This window comes from Rousettus aegyptiacus, unplaced genomic scaffold (assembly GCF_014176215.1).
Source record: "Rousettus aegyptiacus isolate mRouAeg1 unplaced genomic scaffold, mRouAeg1.p scaffold_m13_p_4, whole genome shotgun sequence".
In the NCBI taxonomy this organism is placed as follows: Eukaryota; Metazoa; Chordata; class Mammalia; order Chiroptera; family Pteropodidae; genus Rousettus; species Rousettus aegyptiacus.
Window position 1 is genome coordinate 72429705 of NW_023416307.1, and position 26448 is coordinate 72456152.

Here is a 26448-nt window from a genome sequence, read left to right on the forward strand (position 1 = left end):
AGTTATGTTTGGGAATTTGTGTGCTATCCTGATTGGCTTCTATTCCTTTTTCCTAGATTTATGATTTATTTCAGCCAGTAATTCTAAATTTAGTTGTGACCTATTAAACGAGGATATAGGCTCTTCATTCTCTCTCTCTTTAGTTCTTTCATCATTGTTTCAAACTGCATATCCCATCTGCCGGACTGTGGTTTCTGAACCCTATTTCTTCATCATGTAACCACAATTCTTAGCTTTCTATAGAAGGGTAACAGTTTTTCTTCTGGCTATGTAGTTAATGACACTGGTGTATACATTATCAGTTACAAATTGCCACTAACCATGCTACTAATGGCTACAAGACTGATTTCTAACAAATGGTTTCTATTTGCTTCTTAGAGAGAAAAAGTATGTGCTAAGCATATGGTTTAGCTCAATTAGTATTTTTTATATCAGTTGTTTCTTAACAGGTTAATGAAATTGTAATGTGTATCAAACAAACAGGGTTAATTTTTATCATATAGACTTTTTAGATAATACAGTTTTTAACTATTTAACCTTCAAATTTAAAATAAAAGTAGTTATTTGCCCAAATATGAAAGGGTAAAATTGTTCCCCAAAACTTTGTAATATGTATGCCTAAGAGAAAAAACTTATACAAAAAAGATAAAAGCACATATAGTAAGAATTTATAAAAGGAACTGATAAAGATTTTGATCTATAATTTTGCATTAGTTTCAAATGAGAGTCAGTGCATTTATTTCTCAGAACCCCAGGATACTATGCTAACTTGACCATATAAACCTATATTTCACCTTTATCTTTGTCAGTATTATCTCTTATGCAATATGGTGGCCCTTAGGGAGCATTAATTGCTAGCTATCTCTTAGCTACTTAAGGGCAATCTTGGAACAATTACCGTGTATTTATGGGAATGAGGCATTCATTTATTTATTGCCTTTCTCCTAAAAATCCCATAGCACTTGAGTCAAGAAGATAAGAGTATAAATATGCCCACTTATCTTTGCAGGAATTACTCCTATATCTCCATCACCCATCTCAGCAGCACCACAGCCCCCTATATTGGGCTCACTCTTACAAATTAAAACTATAATGGTTATTGCCACTAAAAAGCATATTGAATCTACCCCTTCTTAATTATCATTTCTTTTCTTTTTTAATCTTCCTACTTTCACTCTCTTTCTTTCTTTTTCTTGAAATGGAATAGGACCTTGACTTTGGGATCATACAAATTTGGCTACATAGAGATTACTGGTCTCATTCTTAGGCAAGATTGTTAAAGATGTAAAGCAACCACTGTGTTGGTTGTTTGAATGTTTATGTGGAATAAACTGAGTATTTCAAACTGGCAGACAAGTGCAATGGACTAGCATATTAAGCCTATTGAGTTGATTTCAGCTATATAATTCTTACTATTTCATAGGGCTAATAAATCTTTTTTCTTTTTCATATACTTTCATGTTGTTATCACATGTAAATAAAACACATAGGAATATATGAAAAAGCCATGTAGTGTGATTTATTAAAGGGAGAAAATAAAGATCTTTTTAGCATTCGAATTTATTAGTGGACATTTATTTCCATATAGTTCATGAATAAATATACATAAAAGGACTTCAACATCATACTTAAATTGTTATTTTAAATGCTTTGCAAAGATTATAACCCAACCTTAAAATTATCTTTTTCCTTTTAGAGAGCTATAAAACATAAGGAATAACTTTAAATGCTCATGCCAAATTAATGATGAAGTCAAACTATAAAAGAAATAACTAACATGTGATTTTCTCTTTCTTTTAGATTAAAAGCTTTGCTGAGTATTGTGGCATAGCTAGATCTTTCAAAATCTTACATTTTTAAGGTAGTTTATTTCACTTGCCTAAATATTTTCCTTCGTAGTATTATATTATTTTATTTAAATTATTTGTTTTTAATTCAGATAAGATAATTAGAGTATAAAATTATGACTTATTCACTGTGATATAGCAAAAGCAAACAAGTAATAAATGAATAAACCATGGGTTTTAGAGTCAGACGGACTCAGTTTGAACACCAGCCATGCTACTTACTGCTAGTTAGACGTTCTTATGCAGGTTAATCAACCTGCCTGAGCTTCAGTGAATAATGATACTTAGAAGAATTGCTGTGAGGATGAAATGGCAAACTAAACGTGGAAAGTGCCTGGCACAGTTTACCAATAATGATTACCATTAAATATAGCTGATTATGAGCCACATACTATGCTAAATGCTTTATAACATTTACAGAAGTAATCCTTATAGCATTCCTATGAAGCAGGAGTAACTTTGGCCCTATTTGTTCCATGGGGAAGTAATGGGTACAGGTATGAAACAATTTACCCAAGCCTATACAAGTCTTAAGTGTTGTGAGTAGCACTGTAACTGGGGTTCATCAGTTTGGTTAGCTATCGCTTTGTAATAAACTACCCCAAACCCCAAGGCTTAAAACAACAACAATTTTATTATCTCTCATGATTTTATGAGTTGATTGGACTAAACTGAGTGGTTCTTTGCTTCACAAGGTGTCAACTGCAGCTGCCGCATCTGTTGGTGGTGTTAGGGTAAGGGAGTGCAATGTTTGAGATGGCTCATCACAAGGCTGGCATTAAGTGCTGACTGACAGCTGGGAGCTCAGGTAGAGCTGTCAGCTGGAGAACCTCTATTCTACTCCTTCTTGCAGTACTGCATGTAGCCTTACTATATTGATTGGCTTTGCTCAGCACTGGAGGTTGGATTATAGGAAAGAGTTTTGAAAGACAAGTTCCAATGTACAACATGTAAGATGCTTTCACTTGCATTACACTTGTTCATGTCTCATTGGCCAAGACTAATCACATGGACAAGCCCAGAATCAATGCAGGAGAAAACAACACAAGAACATGAATACTGGAAGGCCCCCTGAAGGCCACTAATGTAACAGTCTACCACAACAGCTGTCATCAAAAGCATACTTTTGAGTCTTCCAAAGTATCGTGGTTGTCAGCAATCTTTTCCCTTTGGCCAGCATGTTGGCTAATGCCTTGTGAGAAGAACTTAGAAGTTTCAGATGTACAGTCAATTATATTTTTAGTAAACTTTTACATTTTCCTACTTCCAAATATGACATAAAATTCCAAATTTATTTAAAAGATTTTAAAAGAAATTTTAGTTTTATTAATGAAAAAAGTTTAAATTATTTTTATGCATTTTTAATGCCATTCTATGTTGGGTTTTGTATGTTATAATTCATTAGTGAATAAAATAAGGAGAACTATAGTTAAGCTTTATGCCTTATTATTTAAATAAAAGTCAATATATGTTAATCTATTAGGATACATAATTAATTTTATATTTTTAAGAAACTTATTTTCAAAGGAATAGCTGTTATCCCATTATTCTATAAAAACTGGATTTTTATTTCAGAAACTATAATTCTATATTCATTTTATAGAAATTAAAATAATTTAGTCCTAATGGTATTTATATAGATGGGTTTCATATAAAATTTCTGTTTAAAAGTTTTACTTCAGATAAGTAATACAAATAATACATATTTGTTTTAAAAATTTATTGCCAAACAGAAGTACTTAATCTTAATGACCAAAATATTTAAACTATTTTTTCTACTAATATTGAAATTTAGGCAAATTTGAAGAAGTGAATAACTTATAGAAAACAGAAAAAAAAAATACATAACCCTTTACTCTTGATTCATTACTTCAAGTTAAATTAGTAAATTATTTATAGGTAATAAATACCATTTCAAAGCTGTTTGGTGACCAATGCAAACTCTGATAATGTCATAGCCTAATAGGAAGACTCCGAAGGGTGATATCCAAACAAAGTTCTCTCCTTAATTGTTGTGGTATTACTATTAATTTTTTTTTTTTTAATGAATAGAGATAGAAAGAAGTAATGAAAAAAGTTTGTACTTACTTTTTGTGACAACACCTTCTAAGCGAATGATATTTGGGTGGTCAAACTGACCCATGATACTAGCTTCTCTTAGAAAATCTCTTCTTTGCCGATCCATGTGGCCACCTTTCAAAGTTTTGATGGCAACTGGGATCTCTCTTTTCCCTGGTGTCTTCAAACGCCCACTACAGACTTCTCCAAATTCTCCTTAAAATATAAGCAAAAGTAGTTATTTGTTTAAATAGAACACTTATATTCCAGGAGAACTGCATTGCCATACAGTACTGACTTTTCTTTTCTTTTTTTTTTTTTTTAACATAATGACTCTCAAGTGTGTTGTTTTTACCTGGAGATTTCTTTTGTAAAAATTAAATTTGTAATGACAATCTTCTTGATCAGCATAATGAATAATATATTGCATTTCCATACATTGTACCCCAGGAACTACCATTGACAGATATCCCTGATCTGCTGAGAAAGTATGAATAGCAGAATGGTGATGCTAATGTAATTCTATAGAAAAGCAATCAGAGAATAATGTTTCCTGTTTCTGTTCTCATTACTGACATATGGGTCAAAGGTCTGCTCTATTCGGGGAATCCATCAGGCATATGTAGTCGAATTCATCCCATAAGCCATATGCCTGGGCTTCACTGCTATTAAAAATCAATGGTAGGGTAAATTTATGTATGAAAATATTGAAAAGACCACACTAAACTCAAAAATTATAAGTAATTACACTCTGTAAATTATAAGTCACATGTTTGGAACACTAATACAGAAAATTCGGCAATGGCTCTATTGGACAGATTAAATAATAGCCAAATATTTATCATAAATTTCTACATATACATCCAGTGCTAGGGTGCTATGAGTTTCAAAGAAGTGTAAGACTTGATCTCTGTTCTCAAGCTTATAGTCTGGTAGAAGAATTGATGAACATAAATGAAACAACTTAAGAACATAAGAACCAATCTCTGCAAATGCTGTTTGTATTAAGTAAAAACAGTGAGCACTGGAAGACTTCTTGGAGGAGGTGAAAGGTTTGCTGGTCCTTGGATAATGGGTACAATTCAGATATGCAAGAAAAGCAGCAACATTCTAGACGGGCTCATGGAGAAAGTGAGGGAAGTGAAAACAAAGGTTCGAAGGTCAAAAATAGTAAAATGAATTACATGGACTTAAGGCAGAAAGGACATAAGTCTGACTGGAGGGGTTATTTTGGGAAACGAGGTTAAAGGCTTTCTCAGTGCAATGCAATAAATTCAATAAATTTTGAAATTCAAGACAATTTTTCTAGGGCCAATTACCTGTATTTACTTAAGAACATGATGACTGATCCCCAATTTATTTATTTATAAAGTGAAGATAATAATAAAACCTACCACAATTCTATGATGTCCCTTCCATATAAGGATATTAGATCAAAAATGATAATATATGTGAAAGTGCTTATAAAAGTGCTTATAAAAGCACTTATAAAAGTGCTATTCATGTGCTTTAAGTTATATAAATCTTTGGAATAGTGAAAAAAATGAACACTAAAATATCTTTGGTTGGTTTACTGGCTAGCAGGTCTGGTGAATAGTTTGATACAATGGAAGTTTAAGTGTAGAGAATCAAATTAAATTTTTGCAGTACCATAGATTTCAATTATCCAAATTTTCTTTGGACCATTCATGTTGACTATACACAAATATGAACTACCATTTGGTTTAGATGGTAATATTTTTTAAGAGAAAAACTAAGAAGAAAACAAGCCAAAACTTTGCTTCCTAAATTATGTATAAACATGTTCACTAGAAATAAAAAACAGTCTAACAAGAATTAATTCTGTATATATTAAACAACCAAACAAAAGCACTGACGAGAATGTGATCCCTAAGTTCATTGCACATGTTATTGGCATTTTATAAATCTTATGGGTTAAATGTTCATATGTTCACAGGTAAAGAAGCCATAGTTTTTCAATTTTGTTTGTAATAATGTTTTGATTTTTTAAAGATTTTCTCTTGGACATAAAAAAATGGCAATTGATAGAAATTTTTAACATTTTTCTAAAGAGGCTCTGAAACTGAGAGAAAAGGTATGTGCATGTGTTGAAGTTAATGTCTAATACATCCAAGTTTATTAAGATACTTGAAATCCTTCTCAGATCACTCTGGTTAGTTGTAATAAATACCTTGAACAAAACAAATAAATATTTAAATATTTTTCTTTTTTTTATTGCCTTAATAAATCTATTAGTACATATAAAAGATTCGGCAACATTTTAAAACTCTTCACCTGCTATGACCCCATAATCTAAGTGATTTTCTGTAAACATTTCATAGTAATTCAAATAAAATTTTGAATATAGTGAAAAGAATAGAGAACTCTATTAGTATTTTATCAAGACAGGCATAGTGGTAATTTTCTTTGGTTTTCTGTTGTCTGAAATTCATGTATCTTATTAACACCAGGCAGATATTTTTTTCATGTCAAGCTTTGCATGATCAAGTTGTTATCACACTTATTTCAACAACATTAAATCTGGTTGCCTGAATTAAAGATCTGAGACTCATACTGCATCTTTTAGGCAATGTCCAAAAAAGTCAGTCACAGAATATATTAAAACCCCTATCCGTGGTAGCTCTGGATGTATCAGACATATCAGGCAGAGAGGAAAAACTATTTTAGATTAACTGCAAACTTTCAGATGGTGCCAAAGACAGATCTATTACATGATTGCCCTTGCAGCAAGAGAAGAGACCCTGTATATTAACGTAATTAAGATAAATAATTCCTCTATAAGATCTATTAATGTTTATATATACTTGTTAGTTCATCATTAACTCACTGATTATAGGAATATGATGTTAACTATTTTTTTCAATACATCATCCTTATCGTTATCACAAAGGTAAAGACATACAGTGTTTATTATGATCCAGCTCTAAAAATTAAATATATATTTTAATCTCAGGAACAAACCTTTGAGATGGGTACCATTATTATCCATGCTTTACAGATGAGGAAACTGAGGCACATGAACTAAGTAACTTGTCCACAGTGACATAACTGGAAGATGGTTAGAGCTGTAATTTGAAACCAGGCAGTTTGGCTCCAGAGTCCTTGCTTAAAACCACTATTTTCTGTTGTCTGAGATGATTAGCATTGATAATATTTTCTTGTTTTAGTATGCCAAATTTCCTATTGGAAACCATGGTGTCTATAAACCAACTATTGTATAATGTTCAAACACATCAACTGGATATGCACAGGTTGAATGGGATGATAAAGCCATATACTAGGAACCTTTCACTATAAAATGAAAATGGAGACATATAGCTCAAATATGTTGCATATTTTATATCATCTGGAAAAAAACCACTACTGTCTATGTAGTTTCAAGCAAGCAAAGAAAATTGATCTTCTGCCGCTGACAGTCCATTCACTGGCTAACAATCTCATCTATCTCCCTGCACAGTAGTAAAACCTTCTTGGACAAACAATTTTATTGTATAACATATAGAATCATATTAAAATATCAATTAGTATTGGATTTTCCAGATAATGCCTTTATAATAGAACTAAAAGTGTGAGAGGATGGTGGAGGCAGCGAGGGACAATCCATTTTGGTGAACTGTCATATCACTATCCCCTGGAGGCTTTCCATAATTTTACTCCCAATGTTCCAATATTCTGGTTCTCCCCTACCTCCAACATCTTGAGAGTCATTGAAGCAAAGAGCCTCCTTTTTTATGGTTTTTTAAAACATGCCTCTCAGGTGTAATGAAGTATTTATTTACTGTTTCCCTTATATGGGACTGCTGTCCACAAGTTGTCCCCCTGCTTCCCTTGTCTCCACTTTCCTCAGTTCCTCTCTATGTGGATGGCTTCTTATTAGCAGTAAAGGCAAACTTGACGTCTCCCATTTAGAAACTTTTTCTGATTATCCTGTCTGGTTCAGTCCCTCACTACCACCAGTTCCTTCCAAATTATCAAACAAAATAATAACAGCTCTACAATCAGAAGCTGACCTTGCACTCAGAGCTGGGCTATATTATTCCCCTACCTGACATTATGCCAACGTTGACAAGATTACTCTGAGACCATGAAAGAATGAGACAGAGAACAAGGCCACTGCATAATTTTGCCTAAGCACAGACAAAGGCAAGGTCATGCTGCCAAAAATACTAAACATCCCTCCTCTCTTGGCTAAAATAAGTGACTGCTATTTCTTTACCAATCATAATCTCCTTGTTATAGTCTCCCCTTCCTCTAGATAAAATTAAGGTAGTGTGGTTGAAGTCCTAAAATTACAGCCCAGTATTATGGGCTGTTTTGATATCTGTGGGACACTCAGAAGGCCTTGAATGATTTTAGTATGGATTCTCCTCCCCACTCTGCTTTCACAGATAACATCCTCTAGCCAAACAACTCTTCTTATCAAAGGAAACAGATATAGTTCCTCCTTATCCTTGAGAAGCAGATTTCACTTTTCTGCCAGCCTATGGGATAACTCAAACAAGCCAACCTCGGTTCCCAAATGCAACCTCTGTGTAGCCCTGTGTGGCCGCAAGTATATGTAATGAATAAATATCTGTCAATTGTATCTATCTAATGTAGGGTGTTGTGCATGCATCCATCCCATAACCCTAAGGTGGAAATCCCTCCCTCACCAACAGGGTGAATAGGAGGCAATTAAATCAGATACTCAATCACAGAATTGCCTCTGCTTTCTAATAGTATCTAATCTAAAGAAAACCTTTGCTTCTTTAGACCCTCCCAAATCATTCAACCAAAGCCCAAATCTTATAGTAGATTTTTTCCAACATCTTCCTGACACACGCTATCATTACTCATGCTGTGTGTTCTCCCTTGTTGAAATGAGCAATAAATCCAGCTTTTCAGCTGTAGTATATTCCTGAGATCTTTGGCTTGAGAGTATTAGCATAACACATTTATTGTACAGCACATTCAACTATTTGAAGTTGTCTTTAAAGTTAATTTTTAATTAGTTTATTAATTTATTATTACTCCATTTCAATACCTCCTCTGACCTTGGCCTATCACCCATAATCTGAGTCATAAAGGCATGGGCCTGACTATCTCTATTGTCTGTTGTATCCATAGTGCGTCGTGCATAACAAACAACTCCAACTCTAGACCCAAAGCTAGAGTATCTGAGAGCAGAGGTATAGGTTAGGAAATTTCCCAATATGCTAACTTTATTTTTATTTATGCAGTCTCTTTTCCTTTCCTTTTATTGTGTACAATTAAGAGATACTTCAATCTCTTCTGCATTCAGTTTTTTAAAAGTCTTAAATGTGTACTTTCCTTCCTGAGTATAATGACAACAGGAAAAATATCTTTAAGTATCATATAAGAAAAAAGTTAAAAAATAGACAGAGAAAAAAATAATAGATTTTTAATTCAATTAGAGAGGGATATATTCATTGCATTAGGTCTTAAGATAAATTCCCTTATTATTAATGTTATCAGGAGGGTCACCCATTCATTTGGATTCACTGTCTATCATTCAAAGATGAAATATCAGAATCCTTATGACTAATTCTGATTTCTTTCTGATAATAGCATATCATCTACAAATAAAAGAGAACATTTTTTAGAGAATTTATAACCTTACATCTGTTGAAATGATCTTCGAATGTTTCTGATTTGACTTGACAAAATTCAACACTATGCAAGATTTTTATGTTTGACAAGGCTTATCAATGGGAGGATTAGGCCAAACATGGGAGTTCTTAGAAGTTAGGGCTTCTATTTTTGGCTTCTCTACTAATTTGTTTTGTGGCGTTAGAAGAAGTCACACTATAATTTTTTTGTGTGTGTGGTGTTAGAAGTCACACTACATTTTCCTGCTCAGTATCATTGAGAGTGGGTTAAATAAATATCTACCATTCATCTGTTTTCTGAGATATGAAGATTAATGTATAAATCTTTGCAAAGCTTTTTGAGTCTTAAAAATGTTCTATGTAACCACAGTCATTTAAATTATACAAGTAGCACACAGGATAAAATAGCACAGAGGTATGTTATATCTGAAGTTTGGAGTGGTTCCATAGTGTAGTGGTTAGTATGTCTGCTTTACATAAGAAGGTCCTGGGTTTGAGCCCCAGGTGGAGCCACAGGCTATATACTCTGGGTGAGGCAGGTCCTGGTAGGGGCAGGGAGCCACTGTTAACATCCATAGGTCAGGGGTGGAAGTGTGTGTGGGGAGAATTAAAGAGGGGAAAAAATATAGCTTATCCTTTATTTCTAGATTCTTAAAAGTTTAGGCCAAAAAGAGAGATTTCTTTAAGACCTGAGAATGAGTTTTTTTAAAATATCCTTTTAAAAGACGAGTAAGGATTTCTTCAATGAATGAGCTAAGTAACATATTATTCATTTTTCCCATACTACATTCCAAATATTAAAGTCTCTCTTTTTTTTTACAGGCAAGTTTTTGTTCTTTTCTGTTAAAAAATGCTCCTAAATATAACACTGTCCTCAAGGAGATTAAATTTTTTATAACCTTATATCATAAACTACAGTAGATTACTTACTTATTGAATACTCTTATTTATAATATTTTGACTATTCAAACTCATTGATACATCTCTTCTTAGAATATCTTTTTGTTAATTCTCTACTAGATGGCCTCTCATACCATCTGCTTTTTTTCCTCAAGGTACATTGTAAGAGTTCCTCTTTAGACTGAAAAATATTTGCATTTTAAAACTCTTCTTGATGTTCAATCAAAACTGATTCTCTACTCTGCCATTAGAAGAATTATGTTAAAAATCTCTCTGACCTAGGAAAACAATATCTTTGAGCCTCAGTTTCCTTATCTATAAAATGTAATTTTCCATTTTGCAGAGTTAGAGGATGTAAAGGTAGCTAGCCCCGCCTTAGGTAGCTTCTATTGTTGTTACCACATACTTCTATTTGTCCATTTGGCCATCCCTCCTCTGCAAATGAATCCTAGGACCAATTTAACCTTCTGTCAGTCTCTCCTCTCACAATCAGGTTGATGAGTACTCTGCACTGGATAGTAGTGTTACTAGACATGTACGGTTCTTTTCTCAGATACATTCCCTTTTCAGTATACATACTATCTTGGGGTAATGTCTTTCACTACCACCAACTACTTAACTGCCTTTAGGCTGTTAAATTTCAAATCTTTACTTATAGCTCCCACTTCTGTCTTGAACTATAGACTTGTATAACCACCTGGAAGTCTCCTAGGGTCCATCTTATCATCTTCTGTATTAGTCTGTTTGGACTACTGTGAAAAAATATCATTGACTGGGTGGCTAAAACAACAGAAATTTAATTTGTCACAGTTATGAAGGCTGGGAAGTTCAAGATCAAGGTGACAGCTGATTCATTTCCTGGTGAGAGTTCTCTTCCTGGCTTACAAGACAGCCACCTTCTTATTGTCCTCACAGAGCCTTTCCTTGGTGAGACCATGGAAAGAGATATCTCCCTCTCTTTTCCTCTTCACATAAAGTTGTCAATCCTATCATATTAAGACCCCACGCCTATGACGTCATCTAACCTTAATTAAAAACTAGAGGCTCTATTTCCAAACACAGTCACACTGGGGGGTGGGAGGGTGGGGGTTAAAGTTTTAACGTATGAATTTGGGGTGGCAAAATTCAGTCCGTGCCATCTCTTACAACTCACTTTCCCATTTTCAACCCTCAATTTATTTAGTATCTGTGGTTGAACGAACATTGGATCTCCAAAGATGTCCACGTTCTAATGCATAGAATATGTGAATATGTTACTTTATACAGGCATATCTTGGAGATATTGGGGCTTCAGTTCCAGACTATGGTACAAAGTGAGTATCACACTAAAGTGAGTTGTAATTTTTTTTGCTAGTGGAGGGTCTTACCTTTAATTTGAAGTGCAATAAAGTGAAGCACAATAAAGTATGCCTGTATAGCAAAAGGAACTTTATAGGTATACTGAGTTAATGATCTTGACATGTGGGTACCCTGGATGATCCAGGCGGGCCAAATGTATTCACAAAGGTTCTTATAAAAGGTAGACAGGAGGGACAGTTAGAGAAGGTGATGAGATGATGGAAACATAGGTAAGAGAGAGAGAGCGATATGAAGATACTTTGCTGTTGAATTTGAATATGGAGGAGGGGACATGAGCCAAGGGATGCCGGTGACTATTAGAAGCTGGAAAAATCAAGGAAACAGATTCTTCCCTGAAGTATCCAGAATGAATCAGTATTTTCGACACCCTGACTTTAACTCACTGAGACTGATTTTGGACTTCTGACTTCCAGAACTGTAAAATAATGTGTGTGTGTGTGTGTGTGTGTGTGTGTGTGTGTGTGTGTGTGTTTAGCCACTAATTTTTGGTGGTACCCAATGGCTCTTAACATGGGGCTTGGGACAGAGTAAGTACTCAAACACTAGTTTCCATTTTAGGCTGGATGATATCCTTCTTCTAAGCATAATTTCTTATTACTCTCCAATGTGCCCCTTTTACATTGTTCTATTAATAGTACTTCTCTCCTTAGTTGCAAGTTTCTGTTCATTTCTCTCTCTCATTACACTGAAATTTTGAGCACAGGGATTTTGTCTTAGTTTTAATCCTCAGATCTATAATAGTGGACACCGTTGGTAACTAACATTGACTGAATGCATGACTGGACAGATATCCTCATGACAGACACCTTCATCAGGATTCAGCTCTCTATGCGAAAGTATCTGCTAAACAAGTTCAAAGTGTTATTTGAGAGGGCAACCATGAGAGAATATCATTTACCCAGTACTGTGTGAATTCCTGCACTAGCACAAATAAAACATTTTGGAATTCAGTCAGGCAATAAAAATGATCAGTATTCTCAGTGGAGGGCTTGTGTTTAGACAAGCATGACTAAGAGAAGCTTAGTGGGCTGTCAGCTGTAGTGGTCAAAGTGTTTTCAAAAATGGGAGAAAAAGCACATCTCCAAAAATATATAGATAATTATTTTGATGAAAAAAAGCCAATGAGTGTCCTAAATTACTATTTAAAAATATATCACATAAGTCTTTAATAGCAAGAAAGTTTTTGCATAGCTTTAATATACTAAAGTTTTATAAATAAAAATATATTAGGTCATTTTATCTTAAACTAAAGAAACTATGCATAGAAAATCACTAATACCTCTGTAAATTAAACCATAATTCAGAATCATAGACATTTTAATTTGATTTTATATATTCTCAAGAGATAACAACAGACAGATGTTCTAATAAAATAAACATTAAAAAGTTTGTTTTCATGTTAAAGAGCTATTTTCATTAATGTAAACATTATTTTGGCTTAAAATTTTATTCAGTTAGCTTTGTCTTTCAGGAGATATGCATCATATTTTATCTTTTTAAAAGTTTGTGCTTAATTATTTCATTTATTCAAAAAGATTGTTTTTCACTGAGTCATAGATTGCAATATATATTTTTATATGTACTACTGAGGAGAAAATACTGCTGCCAATTAAATTGTGAGTGCTATCAATTATATATAAAAAAAACAACCTAAGTTTAGCGATATTAAAGTGAGAAAATTTACTGGAGCAAAACTTGAAAGAAATCACCCATAGGCTGAATAACTGGAATATGATCTCATTTGGTGTATATCCTTCTAATCTATTTCCTGAGCATAAAGTTTATATTTTTTATTCATAAAGTTGCAATCATACTATATAGTATTTTTCTGTATGTACTTAAGACCTTTTTGTATTCACTTACTATTATGGCACGTGCCGTGTTCATGTAATTACATATGACTTATTTTAAAATTCTTTCTTAAAGAGCTTTGAAATGAGTCCCAATTTTTTCTATTACTTTTTTTAAAACAGCTTTTACTATCAAATATTGTATGAGTTATTATTATAAGCATTATAGAGAAATGTTTTTGCAATTTAAAATTTGTTATAATTCCACTCCACCGCAATAAGCACTTACAATATTCTTATTGAAACAAAGCCAAAAGAAGTGATAAAACAATTTTTGTTCCATGATATATACAACCTAAGAAAAATGGCAAGAACATATTTCATTAATCCAAAATACAAGTCAAATAAACTTTTTCAGCTCACACTTTTCCCTAGGGAATAAAATTTTAATATTCTTTGAGTTTGTGTAAAATTGAATTTATCTTTCTTTTAATTCATGTATTTGATAAAACTTGCCAAAAACCCCTCAACATTTAGAATTGAAACTTACTTTGTGGGGGAAAAACGTTAAATACTGATAAAGTTTAGACTCATGGACACCGACAGTGGCTTAGTGGTTACCAGAGGGAAGAGGGGACAGGGAGAGTTATGTAAGGGTAAAGGAGGTCAAATATTTGGTGGCAGAAGGAAATCTAACATTGGGCGGTAAACACAATGCAATACACATATGACATATTATTGAATTGTACACTTGAAACAATTGATTTTGTTAACCAATGTCACTCCAATAATTTTAATAAAAAAGGAAAAAATACTGATAAAGTTTATGTAATTAATATAGGACAATTTAGATTCCTAGTCTTCTTGAGTTTTTATAATCAATTTCTAGAAACTTGTCTCTTTTACCCAATTTATATATTTATCATCATAAAGTTGTTTATAATGCTTTCCTATTAATTTTTAAATATTTAATCAGTAGTTATAACTTTATCTGTAATATTATTTACTTATACTTTATATTTTTCTTAATCTATTTTGTCAGTTTTATAATTTTATTAATATTTTAAGAAAGACAGGCTATTGAAGTGCAGATGATCCTTGCAGATGATACATCCAATAAGGGGTTAATATCCAAACTATATAAAGAACTCATACAACTTAACAGCAAAGAAATGAAACAATGTAATTAAAAAATGGGCCAAGGACCTGAATAAACATTTCTCCCAAGAGGACATACAGACGTATGAAAAGAAGCTCAACATCACTAATCATCAAAGAAATACAGATCAAAATCACAATGAGATATCACCTCACATCTGTCAGAATGGCTGTCATCATGAATCAACAAAATACAAGTGCTTGGCAAGGATGTGGAGAAAAGGGAACTCTTGTAAACTGTTGGTGGGATTGAAAATCATTGCAGCCACTATGGAAAACAGTAAAAAATTAAAAAATAGAGCTTCCATATGACTCAGCAATTCCACTTCTAGGTATTTATCCAAAGAAACACAAAAACACTAATTCAAAAAGAAATATGCACCCCCATGTTTGTTGTCGCATTACAAGTAATAGCTAATACAGGAAAGCAACCTAGATGTCTATCAATAGATGAATGATAAAGATGTAGCACACACATACACACACACACACACTGAACTATTATTCAGTGGTAAAAAAGAACAAAATCTTGCCATTTTGACAACATGGACGGTCATAGAGAGCATTATGTTAAGTGAAGTAACAAATTATGCAAATGTATAATTTCATTTATATGTGAGATCTAAAAAAAACAAAAAGAATAAATAAAATAAAACAGAAACAGACTCATATATATAGGGACCAGGGTCATCATGGCTGTCAAAGGGGAGGGAGTAAAGAAATGGGAATAAAAATTTTAAAAGCATAAAAATACATAAGAAAAGTACTATTATATATATCTATATATAGAGAGAGAGAGGGAGAGAAAAGATAATTGTTTACTCACTGATTGGTAATATGACTTCTGACATATGTCTATTTCTCTTGCTTACACATTCTGTATATAATATGTATGGATAAAAAATAAACATAAAAAAAAAGACCTTTGATCTTTTTACTATTTTGTTTTCTATTTTGATATTTTCTTTACTATTTCCCTCTGTCTACATTCTTTATGAGTATTCTATTTTCTATTTTTTTTCTAAAATAAGTTGTGTGCTTAGCACATTAATTTTTAGCAGTTCTTCATGAAGACTGTATATTCACCTCTAAAGCACTGCATTAGTTGTAGCCCATAAATTTTAAGATGTAGTTTTTTCATTATTATTTAGTTCTAGAGATTTTTCAGCTTATATTAAAATAACCCATAAGTTATTTATTTACATTAAAATAATCCACGAGTTATTTTAAAATACATTTTAAACTTTCTGACTTTTTGGTTACGTTTACATTATTTATTTCTAACTTAATTGTATTTTGGTTAGAAATGTATTCTATAAAAATCTGATTTGTTGCACATTGCTTTATGGCCTAGTATATGGTTAATTTTTATAAATATTTTGTATACTTGAAGATAATGTAATTCTGTAAATTAGGGTTTATTGTTCTATCTATATAATCATCAGATAGAATTTAATTGTATTCCTCATATCACCTAGGCTCATTGCATTTTTTTTCCTACTTGATTTGGCAATTGTTAAAGGAAGTGTATAAAAAATCCTACCATATTGGCAGATTTATCAATTTCTGATTGTAATGCTACTGTTAATTTTTGTTTTCCATTTTTGGAATATTTTTTTATACACCTCATTGTTCAGAGATATGACACTGAAATCTAGAACTGTTATTCCTAATATTGAATGTTACCTTAAAAATTATAAAAATATTGCTCACAAAGTATTAAAAGAGGTCAATTTTGAGCTTGAGCATGAACATTTTAAACATAGAAAAAGTTTCTATTTCTTAATATACTTTTGCTCATTGCTTCCTATTATATGAAAATAATAATAATAATAATAGCAGCTATATAGGTACTAGGTACCATTTTAAGTACTTTATATAAACTAATTCATTTAAAAATGCATTACTAAACTAATTATGATAAATTTAAAAATATGAAGATCAAGTTTTTTTAAATGAGCCATTGATAATAATAGAGTTAATTAATTTAGAAATATCTAGAAAACATACATGTATTTGGAATCTCAATGGGAGACTAATACACACTCTTATTCATAATGTCTGCTAGGTACCACTCTCACGGATTACTACTGTCATCTAGTATAATAGTATTGTTGTGCTTAGGATATAAGTAGTATATGGAATATAATCCCTGAATATTCTTATAAATATGGCATTCTAGGGACATAGTTTCTAAGCAGATCTTTAGATTTTTAATCCTTTCAAAATCTATACTTTTCGCATGGTGACTACAACTCTGAATTGGAGGCTATGTTATTTTTGGCATCCCAAAATTAAATATGAATAAACAACCTAAGTGTCATCAATGAATGAATGAATGGATACAGAAGTTGTGGTATATATATAATGGAATATTATTCAGAAAGAAGAAACAAGGAAATTCTACTTCTTGGGACAACACGAGTGGATCTTGAAGGCTTTGTGATAAATGAAATAAGTCAGACAGTGAAAGACAAATATGGCATGATCTCACTTATATGTGGAATCTAAAAACAGAAACAAAAACTCCACCAAACTCATAGAAAAAGTGATGACATTTGCAGTTATCAGAGGCAGAAGGTGAGGGAAGAGAAAATTGGAGAAAGGTGGTCAAAAGGTAAAAACTTCCAATTATAAGATAAGGAAGTAAGAGGAATGTAATGTATAACATGATGAATATAGTTAACATTGCTGTATGACATATAGGAAAGTTAAGACAGTAGATCTTAAGAGTTCTTATCACAAAGAAAAATTATTTTTTCTTTTCATTGTATCTATATGAGTTGATGGATATTAACTAAACTTATTGTAGGAATCATTTCACAATACATATAAATCAAACCATTATGCTACATGCCCTAAACTTATACAATGATGTATATTACTTATATGTCAATAAAACTTGAAAAAAATTAGTCATAATGGCAGTAGCCACCTAAGATTAGATGGCGCAATTTATCATGTCTAAAAGAAAATGAGTTCAATTCTACTACTAAAGCTTTGCAAGAGTAACTGCTAAAATAACATGAACAACATCTAGTCTTATTTATTTGATTAAAACCCAAGAAAAGTTTGACAGCTGAAATAGTATTATGTTTCAAGTATTTTCTAATTTTAATATTGTATTTTGAAATCAAAAGAGATAGTGAAAAAAGTGTAGAATTTTAAAAACTCAATAGGCCAATGGAAGATAGAAATAAAGAGAAATGTATTTGTAATAATGTGAATATATCCCATATAACTCTTTGAAATTGAGATTAATAAAGAATTTTCAGCAACTTTTAAAAGCATTTTGTGTAGGCATATAAGATTGCAAGCAGAGCAGAGAGAGGCATTAAATATTTTTTGTTTCTTTTTAATAATGGTCAGATGATTGCTTTGGATTTCACTACACAGAAAGTCATAATTTAGGGAAAATATGACAGTATTCATGTTCCTGTTGGTGGAATAAATGAAAGTTGCTTGTCACTTGTTATAGATGCTATGTTTCTTTGAGGAGAAAAGAAAAATAGTCAGAAAAAAACCCACAACTAACGAATATATTGCATTTAGTTCCACATATACGGGAAAATTTATATTTGAGAAATTATAAAACTGGTATTTCTACACACTAGCTGCTATCTTGAGATAGAAACAGATCAGAAATTTTCTTGACTCATCACCTGCTTTTATGTTTTATTTAATTCAAAGTAAGCACAATATGTTCTTAAATAACATATTTTGAATAATCTACATTAATTGATTTTTAACATTAAATATTTAAAGTTTATATTGGAAGATAGGAAACAATTCTAGTAGTCTTATTTCATGTTGTGAAAAATGATATGAAAAAGGTTTAGGGTTAAAAACAAGGGAGAGAGCCAGAAATTAATATATATCAGAAAATATTAGAAAAGTATATTTATTTTTGAGGATCTCTCAGGCTTGTCTCATTTTGTAGGCCATTGTAAACTTAATAGGCCTGGCGTCTGGGTAAAGATGGGGGTGTAAACATGTGCTTATCTCTTTTACCTTTCTGAGGCCCCTCTGGTAATAGAAAAGGAAAACATTATGTGAAAACCCTTAAGGGTAATAACAAGAGATTGAACTCCAGTAAGATGAGAGTTCAGCAAAAATGTTAAGATGAAAGGCCACTGGGGAACATTAATGGATATGAAAAGAAAGAAAAAGAGGTTCTTTTTGTTGAAAGGAGAGAAATTCACGCGGTGAAACCATAAGCGGACTCCTGGCTTAGGTGCACCCATTATGGCAAAGGGCAGAAGTGAGACATAGGTCTCAAACAGAGCAAGGATATAGTTTCAAAGTTTTACAAGAAAGAGTTGACACTAATTCCTGTAAAATATCAGAATATTTTCTTCTAGAAAAGAATGAATATTCTCATGGAAAATACAGACCACATATTGGCATGTGAATATCTCCAATAAAACAGTCCCTAACCATCCAAAGTGATGCCCACTGTAGACATGCCTGCATTCTCACAGAGAGCCTCCAATCAGGGCCTCACTTGTGAACATGAACGAAAATCAAGGTTCACCAGTGAGAAGAGTCCTCAATATGAAATAAAGGCAAAAAATAATAAAACAGAAAGAATCTAAAAGAAATGGTGATAGTGTGTGACAAATTAGTTCATCTATCAAGAAAGATGTGGATGCTGAAAAAAAAAAGAAATAATGGAATTATATATCTGCAAATTAAATGAAAACAGAAAAACTACTCAATGAAAGTCTTGGAACATGGGTAGATATAGTTGAAGAAGCCTGCTAGAAAATAGAACAAATTTGCATTTACAAAGAACAAATCCAAACACCAAATATATGAGCTTAATGTTTAAAATGGTAAAAACTCAATCCAGGGTTTCCAAAAAATGACTAATAGGCATTCCAGAGAGCGTAAAGAGAATTAAGTCAAGGGAAATTGCATAGAAATCAATATTAAATATTTTAAAAGAGCAAGCATCTCCAGATTAAAAGAGCTTCTATGTGTGTGGCACATTAAGATGCAGTTCTAGGGTAGAATCCTCCAGGCTTTCACTGGTTAGCAGTAGTGCTATCTGTTAAGAGACAGTAGAGCATTACCTTTAAAATTCAGAGAGAAAATATTTTTAACTTACAATTCTATGCTCTGTTTATTTATTAAAAAGGCATTTTCAGATATAAGACAATCCAGAAAATGTAGTTCCTCTGCAAGCTGTCCACTCTTAGAAAGTCAATAGAGGATTTGTTTCAACAAAACAAAGATGGTAAAGCAAGAGAGAGGAAGATGATGGGATACGGGAAATAATGGTTCCAAATTAACTAAGTGACCAGGAGAAAGAAGGAGACCCATGCATCAGTTCAAATAGAAGAAGGAGATAAGACTTTAGGAAAGCAGCCACTCATGTGGCAGAGTCTGGATATACTGAATGATGCTCTAGTCTAGAACAGTCTAGAGCAAGGATTGGCAAACTTTTTCTGTCAAAAGCCAGATAATGAGTATTTTATGTTTGTGGAAGTTCCAACTCTGTTGCAACTACTTACTTCTGCAGTTTCAGCATAAGAACAGCTATAGAAATAAGTAGACAAATGGGTATGGCTGTCTCCCAGTAAAACAGATAATTTGGTTCATGGGCCACAATTAGTCAAATCCTGCTCTAAAGAAACTTAGCCATGAATTTAAAGCAGTATTACCAATAGGACATCGGAAGAGTAAACCTACTCTAAAGAAGGTGGCATCATTGAAAAGAACCTACACAATTCAGCAGTCAGGTTAAAAAAGGCTAAAATTTTCTCTTTTCCTAGCTTAGCAAAAAATGACCTCTTACTACCAGGAGCTCCCATATTAGAAATCTTAACAGAAAGAGTGAAAACATTTTACCAACATTAAAATAGAACTTTGAAAATAAGGTTTTTAACTTTCCAATTTGGTTACAAGTATAAAAAGTCATGCCTATATTTGTTGGAACAATATATAGAGACTTAAATATAACATTTAAAGATATAAAGGTAACATCAGTTATAACAGTAACAACTATATTGAGTGGAGAGGTGGGTATTGTAAAGAAGCCAAATCTTTATCTGTAATAATAGGAAGTCAACAGATAATATCTAAGGCTAAAATGGATATGCAAGTAATTGGAATTAGAAAAAGAATCAGTTAAAAAGTATTGTCATAAATGAGAAGGACTTACTTTTGAATGAGGAGTCAAGGGAAAGAGTGGTATGCATGCATATGCTTTTCATCATGGGCCTTCTATTTTAAAAAATATTTTAGATATGTGCAAGTCACTCTGATTTTAAAAATTTAAAAAGATGGAAGAAATCAAGAAGTCTTTATAACTATGAAAGAAATCTGGCATTCTCTTTCTGACTACTGCTTTTTTGGAACATGCTATTAAACTAGAGTAAAAAGTGATGCTTTTTTCCAGGACTATGGGCATTTGTTCCATCAGTCAATGCGTGAACCTGAACAGGCTAATACATCAAATGTAAGACAACACCAAATTTATTTCTTTTTTCGAATTTACTTTTTAAAAAATGAAATTTAACTTTTTTTCTCTCAGCGCTTCATTTTTTTATGCTTAGCCAGCTATTGGATTATGCAGTAACTGGGCCTACTACCCAACCCTACAAGGAGCCAAGCAAAGCCTTCTGGGCTTTACTCAAGCAGGGCATTCCTGGTGACTCTTGGGCAGAATTCACTTTTCACTTTTCTCTTATTGTTCTGGTCATGCACAAAATGGACACCATAGTTTGTGGATTTGCTTCCCATGAGGCATGGCTCTATACTTCAACTAATCTCTTTATAATGCCTCAGTTATTTCTTGTTTTTATAGCAAGTATAGATAACAGGGTAAAAAAATGTTACTTAGCATATCAAGAACATAGTGATTTTCACCCTTTTGTAGAAGTTAATGTCATAACATCTAAACAGAATGTACATACTTAGAACTAAAAAACCCTCTAAAATTGGGGATTCAGATTATATTCACAAAGACAAACAAATAAGAACAACAACGACAACAACAAAATAGCCAGACTTTCATTCTTGGCTTGAAAGCCAAGATTTTTCCACATTGATCTAAAAATGGCAATCTAAATATCCTTGTGTTCTTTAAATCATTCCAGTCAGAAAACAGACTTATTCTGTGTGCCTTGCTCTCATGAATTCCTGCAATCTTACTGGTTTCTCTGTTGTCACTGTTTATTGAACTCCTTCCTCCACAAGACATCAGAGTGGTCATTTTAATTATAAATCTGACTATGTAATTCTCCTAAATTATGTTCTTCAATTGCTCTTTAATCTCTTCAGGATGAAGTCATCTCCTGAGTCAGCCTTCCCTGATTCTTCCATTTAACCGTATATCTTTTCTCCTAGAGGCTAATGCATCCTTATCATGCCTCTATCACACCACTTAACCCTGGGGATGTATAAGGTGAATTACTAATTCTTTTCCTTCACACTAATTTTACATGAGGCTACAAGCCTTCTAAAAACAACTGTCATTTAATGAATGAATATTTTTATAATTTTTATAAATTATAAATTCTATATCCATTCATTAAAGTTTATGTAGCACACACCTCATGTTAAGTATGGTTTAAAGAACTGAGGAGTGAGAAAACATGGTGGAGTGAGAAATGTCTTCAAATCTCTTCCCTTGAAACAACAATAAGCCGAACATCTAAAACTCAACAAAAAACACTCATACTGCACACGAGCACGTCTCAGCATGGGATCTGTGCATAAGAGCTACCACAGGACAGAACAGTAGGTGTTGGGTGGTGGGGTGGGAGAAACAAAGAAGTTGCCTCTTGCAGCTGCTGTGCTCTTTTCAGGAGGAGGGAGAGGGGTGAAGGCGCCATGACTTCTCTGATCAGCCTGTCTGGAAATGCCGGAACTTCTTTACTGCTGGCAGGAGGGCACAGTAATCAGGGCAAAAAGCAGAGAAGGGGGATGGGACAGCAGAGAAACAACAGTTTATTTTTACCAACCCCAGTTGCAAAACCGAGGCTGAGCTGCAGCTCCCAACCCCTAACCTATACGGCTCCTCATAACATACCCTCTGAGACCAAACACCACAAAGCCCCAGGGAAATCTGAGCAAATGCTACCGAAACTGTTGCTAACACTGAGAGGGACTGAAACTGAGAGTAGAAAGTGTGATTAAATATCTACAAGAAAATAAAAAAAGACATTTAGGCTTTATGTAAAGCAGGGATCCAAGAGGCTTAGACACCCCCTACTTGAAACCAAAGGAAAAGTGACTTCTTTGCAGCAGACTAAAGAGAGACCATTATATAATAAATCTTTCTAGAAAACCAGAAGAATACATTTTTATTAATGCCCAGGCAGAAAAATAGTCCATTAAACACCATGAACAACCAAGGTGACAAGGCATCTCAGAAAGAAAGAGAAAAATCTCCAGGAAATAAGCTTACAGACATAGAAATATGTGACTTACATGACAGAGAATTCAGGATGATATTTCTGAAAAAAACTCAATGAGATCCAAAACAACTCAAATCAACAATTTCTGGAATTAAAAAAACAACTAGATGAGCAGAGCAAGGAAAGTGAAACTCTCAAAAGGAACCAAATAGAACTCCTGGAGATGAAGAACACATGGAGAATCAACAACATGCTACTGAAGAATAATGGTCAGGGAAGAAATAAAAAGAGAGATAAAGAGATACATAGAAATGAATGATAATGATAGTACAACACATCAAAACTTTTGGGACATGGCAAAAGCGGTCATAAGAGGAAAATTCATATCATTATAGGCCTATCTCCAAAAATAAGAACAACCGAGGTAAATAACTTAATGCTTCATCTTAAAAAAAACTAGGAAAGGAAGAACTAATGAAGCCTAAAGTCAGTAGAAGAAAAGAAATCATCAAAATTAGAGCAGAGATAAATGAAATTGCAAACAAAACAAAACAAAAATAGAAAAAGCTGATTCTTTGAGAAGGTTAATAAAACTGGCAAATGCATGGCTAGATTCACTAAAAAAAGAGAAAGGACACAAATAAACAAAATCAGGGATGAAAGTGGGGAAGTTACAAAAGACCCCATAGAAATACAAAGGATCATACAAGAATACTATGAAAAAGTATACAACACCAAATTTAATAACCTAGAAGAAATGAACCAGTACTTAGAAAAATACAACCTTCCTAGACTGAATCAAGAACTGGAAAATCTAAATAGACTGATCAGCAGTATGGAAATTGAAACAATCATCAAAAACCTACCAAAAAGTAAAAGTCCAGAACCAGATGTCTTCACCAGTGAATTCTACCACATATTCAAAGAAGATTTAATATTTATTCTCCTCAAACTCTTCCAAAAAATCAAAGAGGATGCAGTACTTCTCAATTCATTTTATGAGGCCAATATTAGCCTGATACCAAAACCTGGTAAAGATAACACAAAAAAAGGAAACTACAGACCAATATCTTTCATGAACACAGATGCAAAAAACCTCAATAACATACTAGTGAACTGAATACAGTAACATGTTAAAAAGATGATACACCACAACCAAGTGGGCAGAGATGGTTCCCAGGGGCAGAGATGGTTCAACACATGCAAATCAATCAATGCGATACACCACATAAACAAATTAAAAAATAAGAATCATATGATTATATCAATAGGTGCAGGAAAAGCCTTAGACAAGATACAGCAGCCATTTATGACCAAAACACTTAACAAAGTTGATAGAGAAGGAAAGTACCATAACATAATATAGGCCATCTATGACAAATCCTTAGCCAACATTATGCTTAATGGTGAAAAGCAAAAAACTTTCCCTCTAAGATCAGAAACAAGGCAAGGCTGTCTGCTATCATTACTCTTATTCAATATACTATTGGAGGTCCTTGCAAGTACAATTAGGCAAGAGAAATACATAAATGGCATCCAAGAAAACGAAGTCTAACTGTCACTATTTGCAGATGACACAATTCTTTATATAGAAAACCTTAAAGACTCCATAAGAACACTACTAGAAATAATAGGCAAATACAGTAAAGTCTCTGGATACAAAATCAGCATTCAAAAATCCATAGCATTCCTTTACTGTAATAATAAAGCATCAGAAAATGAAGTAGAAAAAATAATTCCTTTTGTGATTGTAACAAAAATAATAAAATACATAGAAATAAATCTAATGAAACATGTGAAAGACCTACATAATGAAAACTACAAGACCCTATTCAAAGAAATTGAAGAAGATAGAAAGAAATGCAAAGATATTCTGTGTTCTTGGATTGGAAGAATCAACATAGTTAAAATGACAATATTACCTAAAGCATTATATAGATTTAATGCAATCCCCATCAAAATCCCAGTGGCATTTTTTAAAGAAATAGAACAAACAATCATTAGATTTGTATGGAAGCACAAAAGACCCCGAATTGCCAAAGCCATCGTGAGAAAAAAGAAAGAGGCTGGAGGCATCACTCTGCCCAACTTCAAATTATACCTCAAAGCAACAGTAATCAAAATGGTATGGTATTGGCAGCAAAACAGATATATGGACCAGTAGAACAGAATCGAGAGTCCTAAGTAAAACCATATTTATATGGGCTAATAATTTTTGACAAAGAAGCCAAAAAGATACAATGGAGAAAGGAAAGCCTGTTCAATAAATGATGCTAGGGAAACTGAAAGCCACCTGCAAAAGAGTGAAACTGGACTGTTTTCTATCACCACACACTAAAATTAACTCAAAATGGATTAAGGACCTGAATATAAGACCTGAAACAATAAAATGCATAGAAGAAAACTAAGGAACTAAACTCGAGGACCTTGGATTTAAAGAGGATTTTATATAATTTGACCTCAAAGGCATGAGAAGTAAAAGCTAAAATAAATGAATGGAACTACATCAAACTAAAAAGTTTCTGCTCGTCAAAAGAAACCATCAACAAGGTAAAGAGATAATCATCAGAATGTTAAAATATATTTGCAAGCAATGCTTCCAATAAGGGCCCAATATCCAAAATATACAAAGAACTCGTATGACTCAATAACAACAACAACAAAAAAAACAAATGATCCAATCAAAAAAATGGACAGAGGACCTGAACAGACACTTCTCCTCAGAGGACATACATTAGAGGACATACATATAGCCAACAAGAATATGAAAAGATGCTCAGCCTTGCTAGCTATTAGGGAAATGCAAATCAAAACCACAAGGTGATACCATCTCACACCTGTTAAAATAGCTATAATCAACAGAACAAGTAATAACAAATATTGGAGAGGATGTGGAGAATAAGGAACCCTCATACACTGCTTGTGGGACTGCAAATTGGTACAGCCACTGTGGAAAACAGTATGAAGTTTCCTCGAAAATCTAAGAATTGATCTACCATATGATCCAGCAATCCCTCTACTGGGTATTTACTCCAAAGACTTGAAAACTCATCTTTGAAAAGATATTTGCACACTGATGGTCATAGTAGCACTATTCACATTGGGCAGGACATGAAAGTAACCAAAGTGTCCTATGATAGATGACTGACTAAAGAAGCTGTGGTACATACATACCATGGAATATTACTCAGCCATAAGAAGAGATGAAATACTGCCATTTACGACAACCTGGATGGACTTCGAGATAATCATGCCAATCGAAATAAGCCAGAGAGAAAAAGTTGAATATCACATGATATCACTTATATGTGAGATATAAACTTAAAAGCAACAAATGAAC

The 26448-nt window shown here is 33.0% G+C and overlaps 1 protein-coding gene across 1 annotated transcript in view; it reads right to left on the reverse strand.

Moving 5' to 3' along the window:
- The window catches only part of EPHA6 (EPH receptor A6), a 795422-nt gene that overhangs the window by 192490 nt on the left and 576484 nt on the right, over positions 1 to 26448 (reverse strand). The window contains 1 exon segment of the mRNA XM_036218922.1: positions 3936 to 4121. Coding sequence (XP_036074815.1) covers positions 3936 to 4121 — 186 coding nt within the window.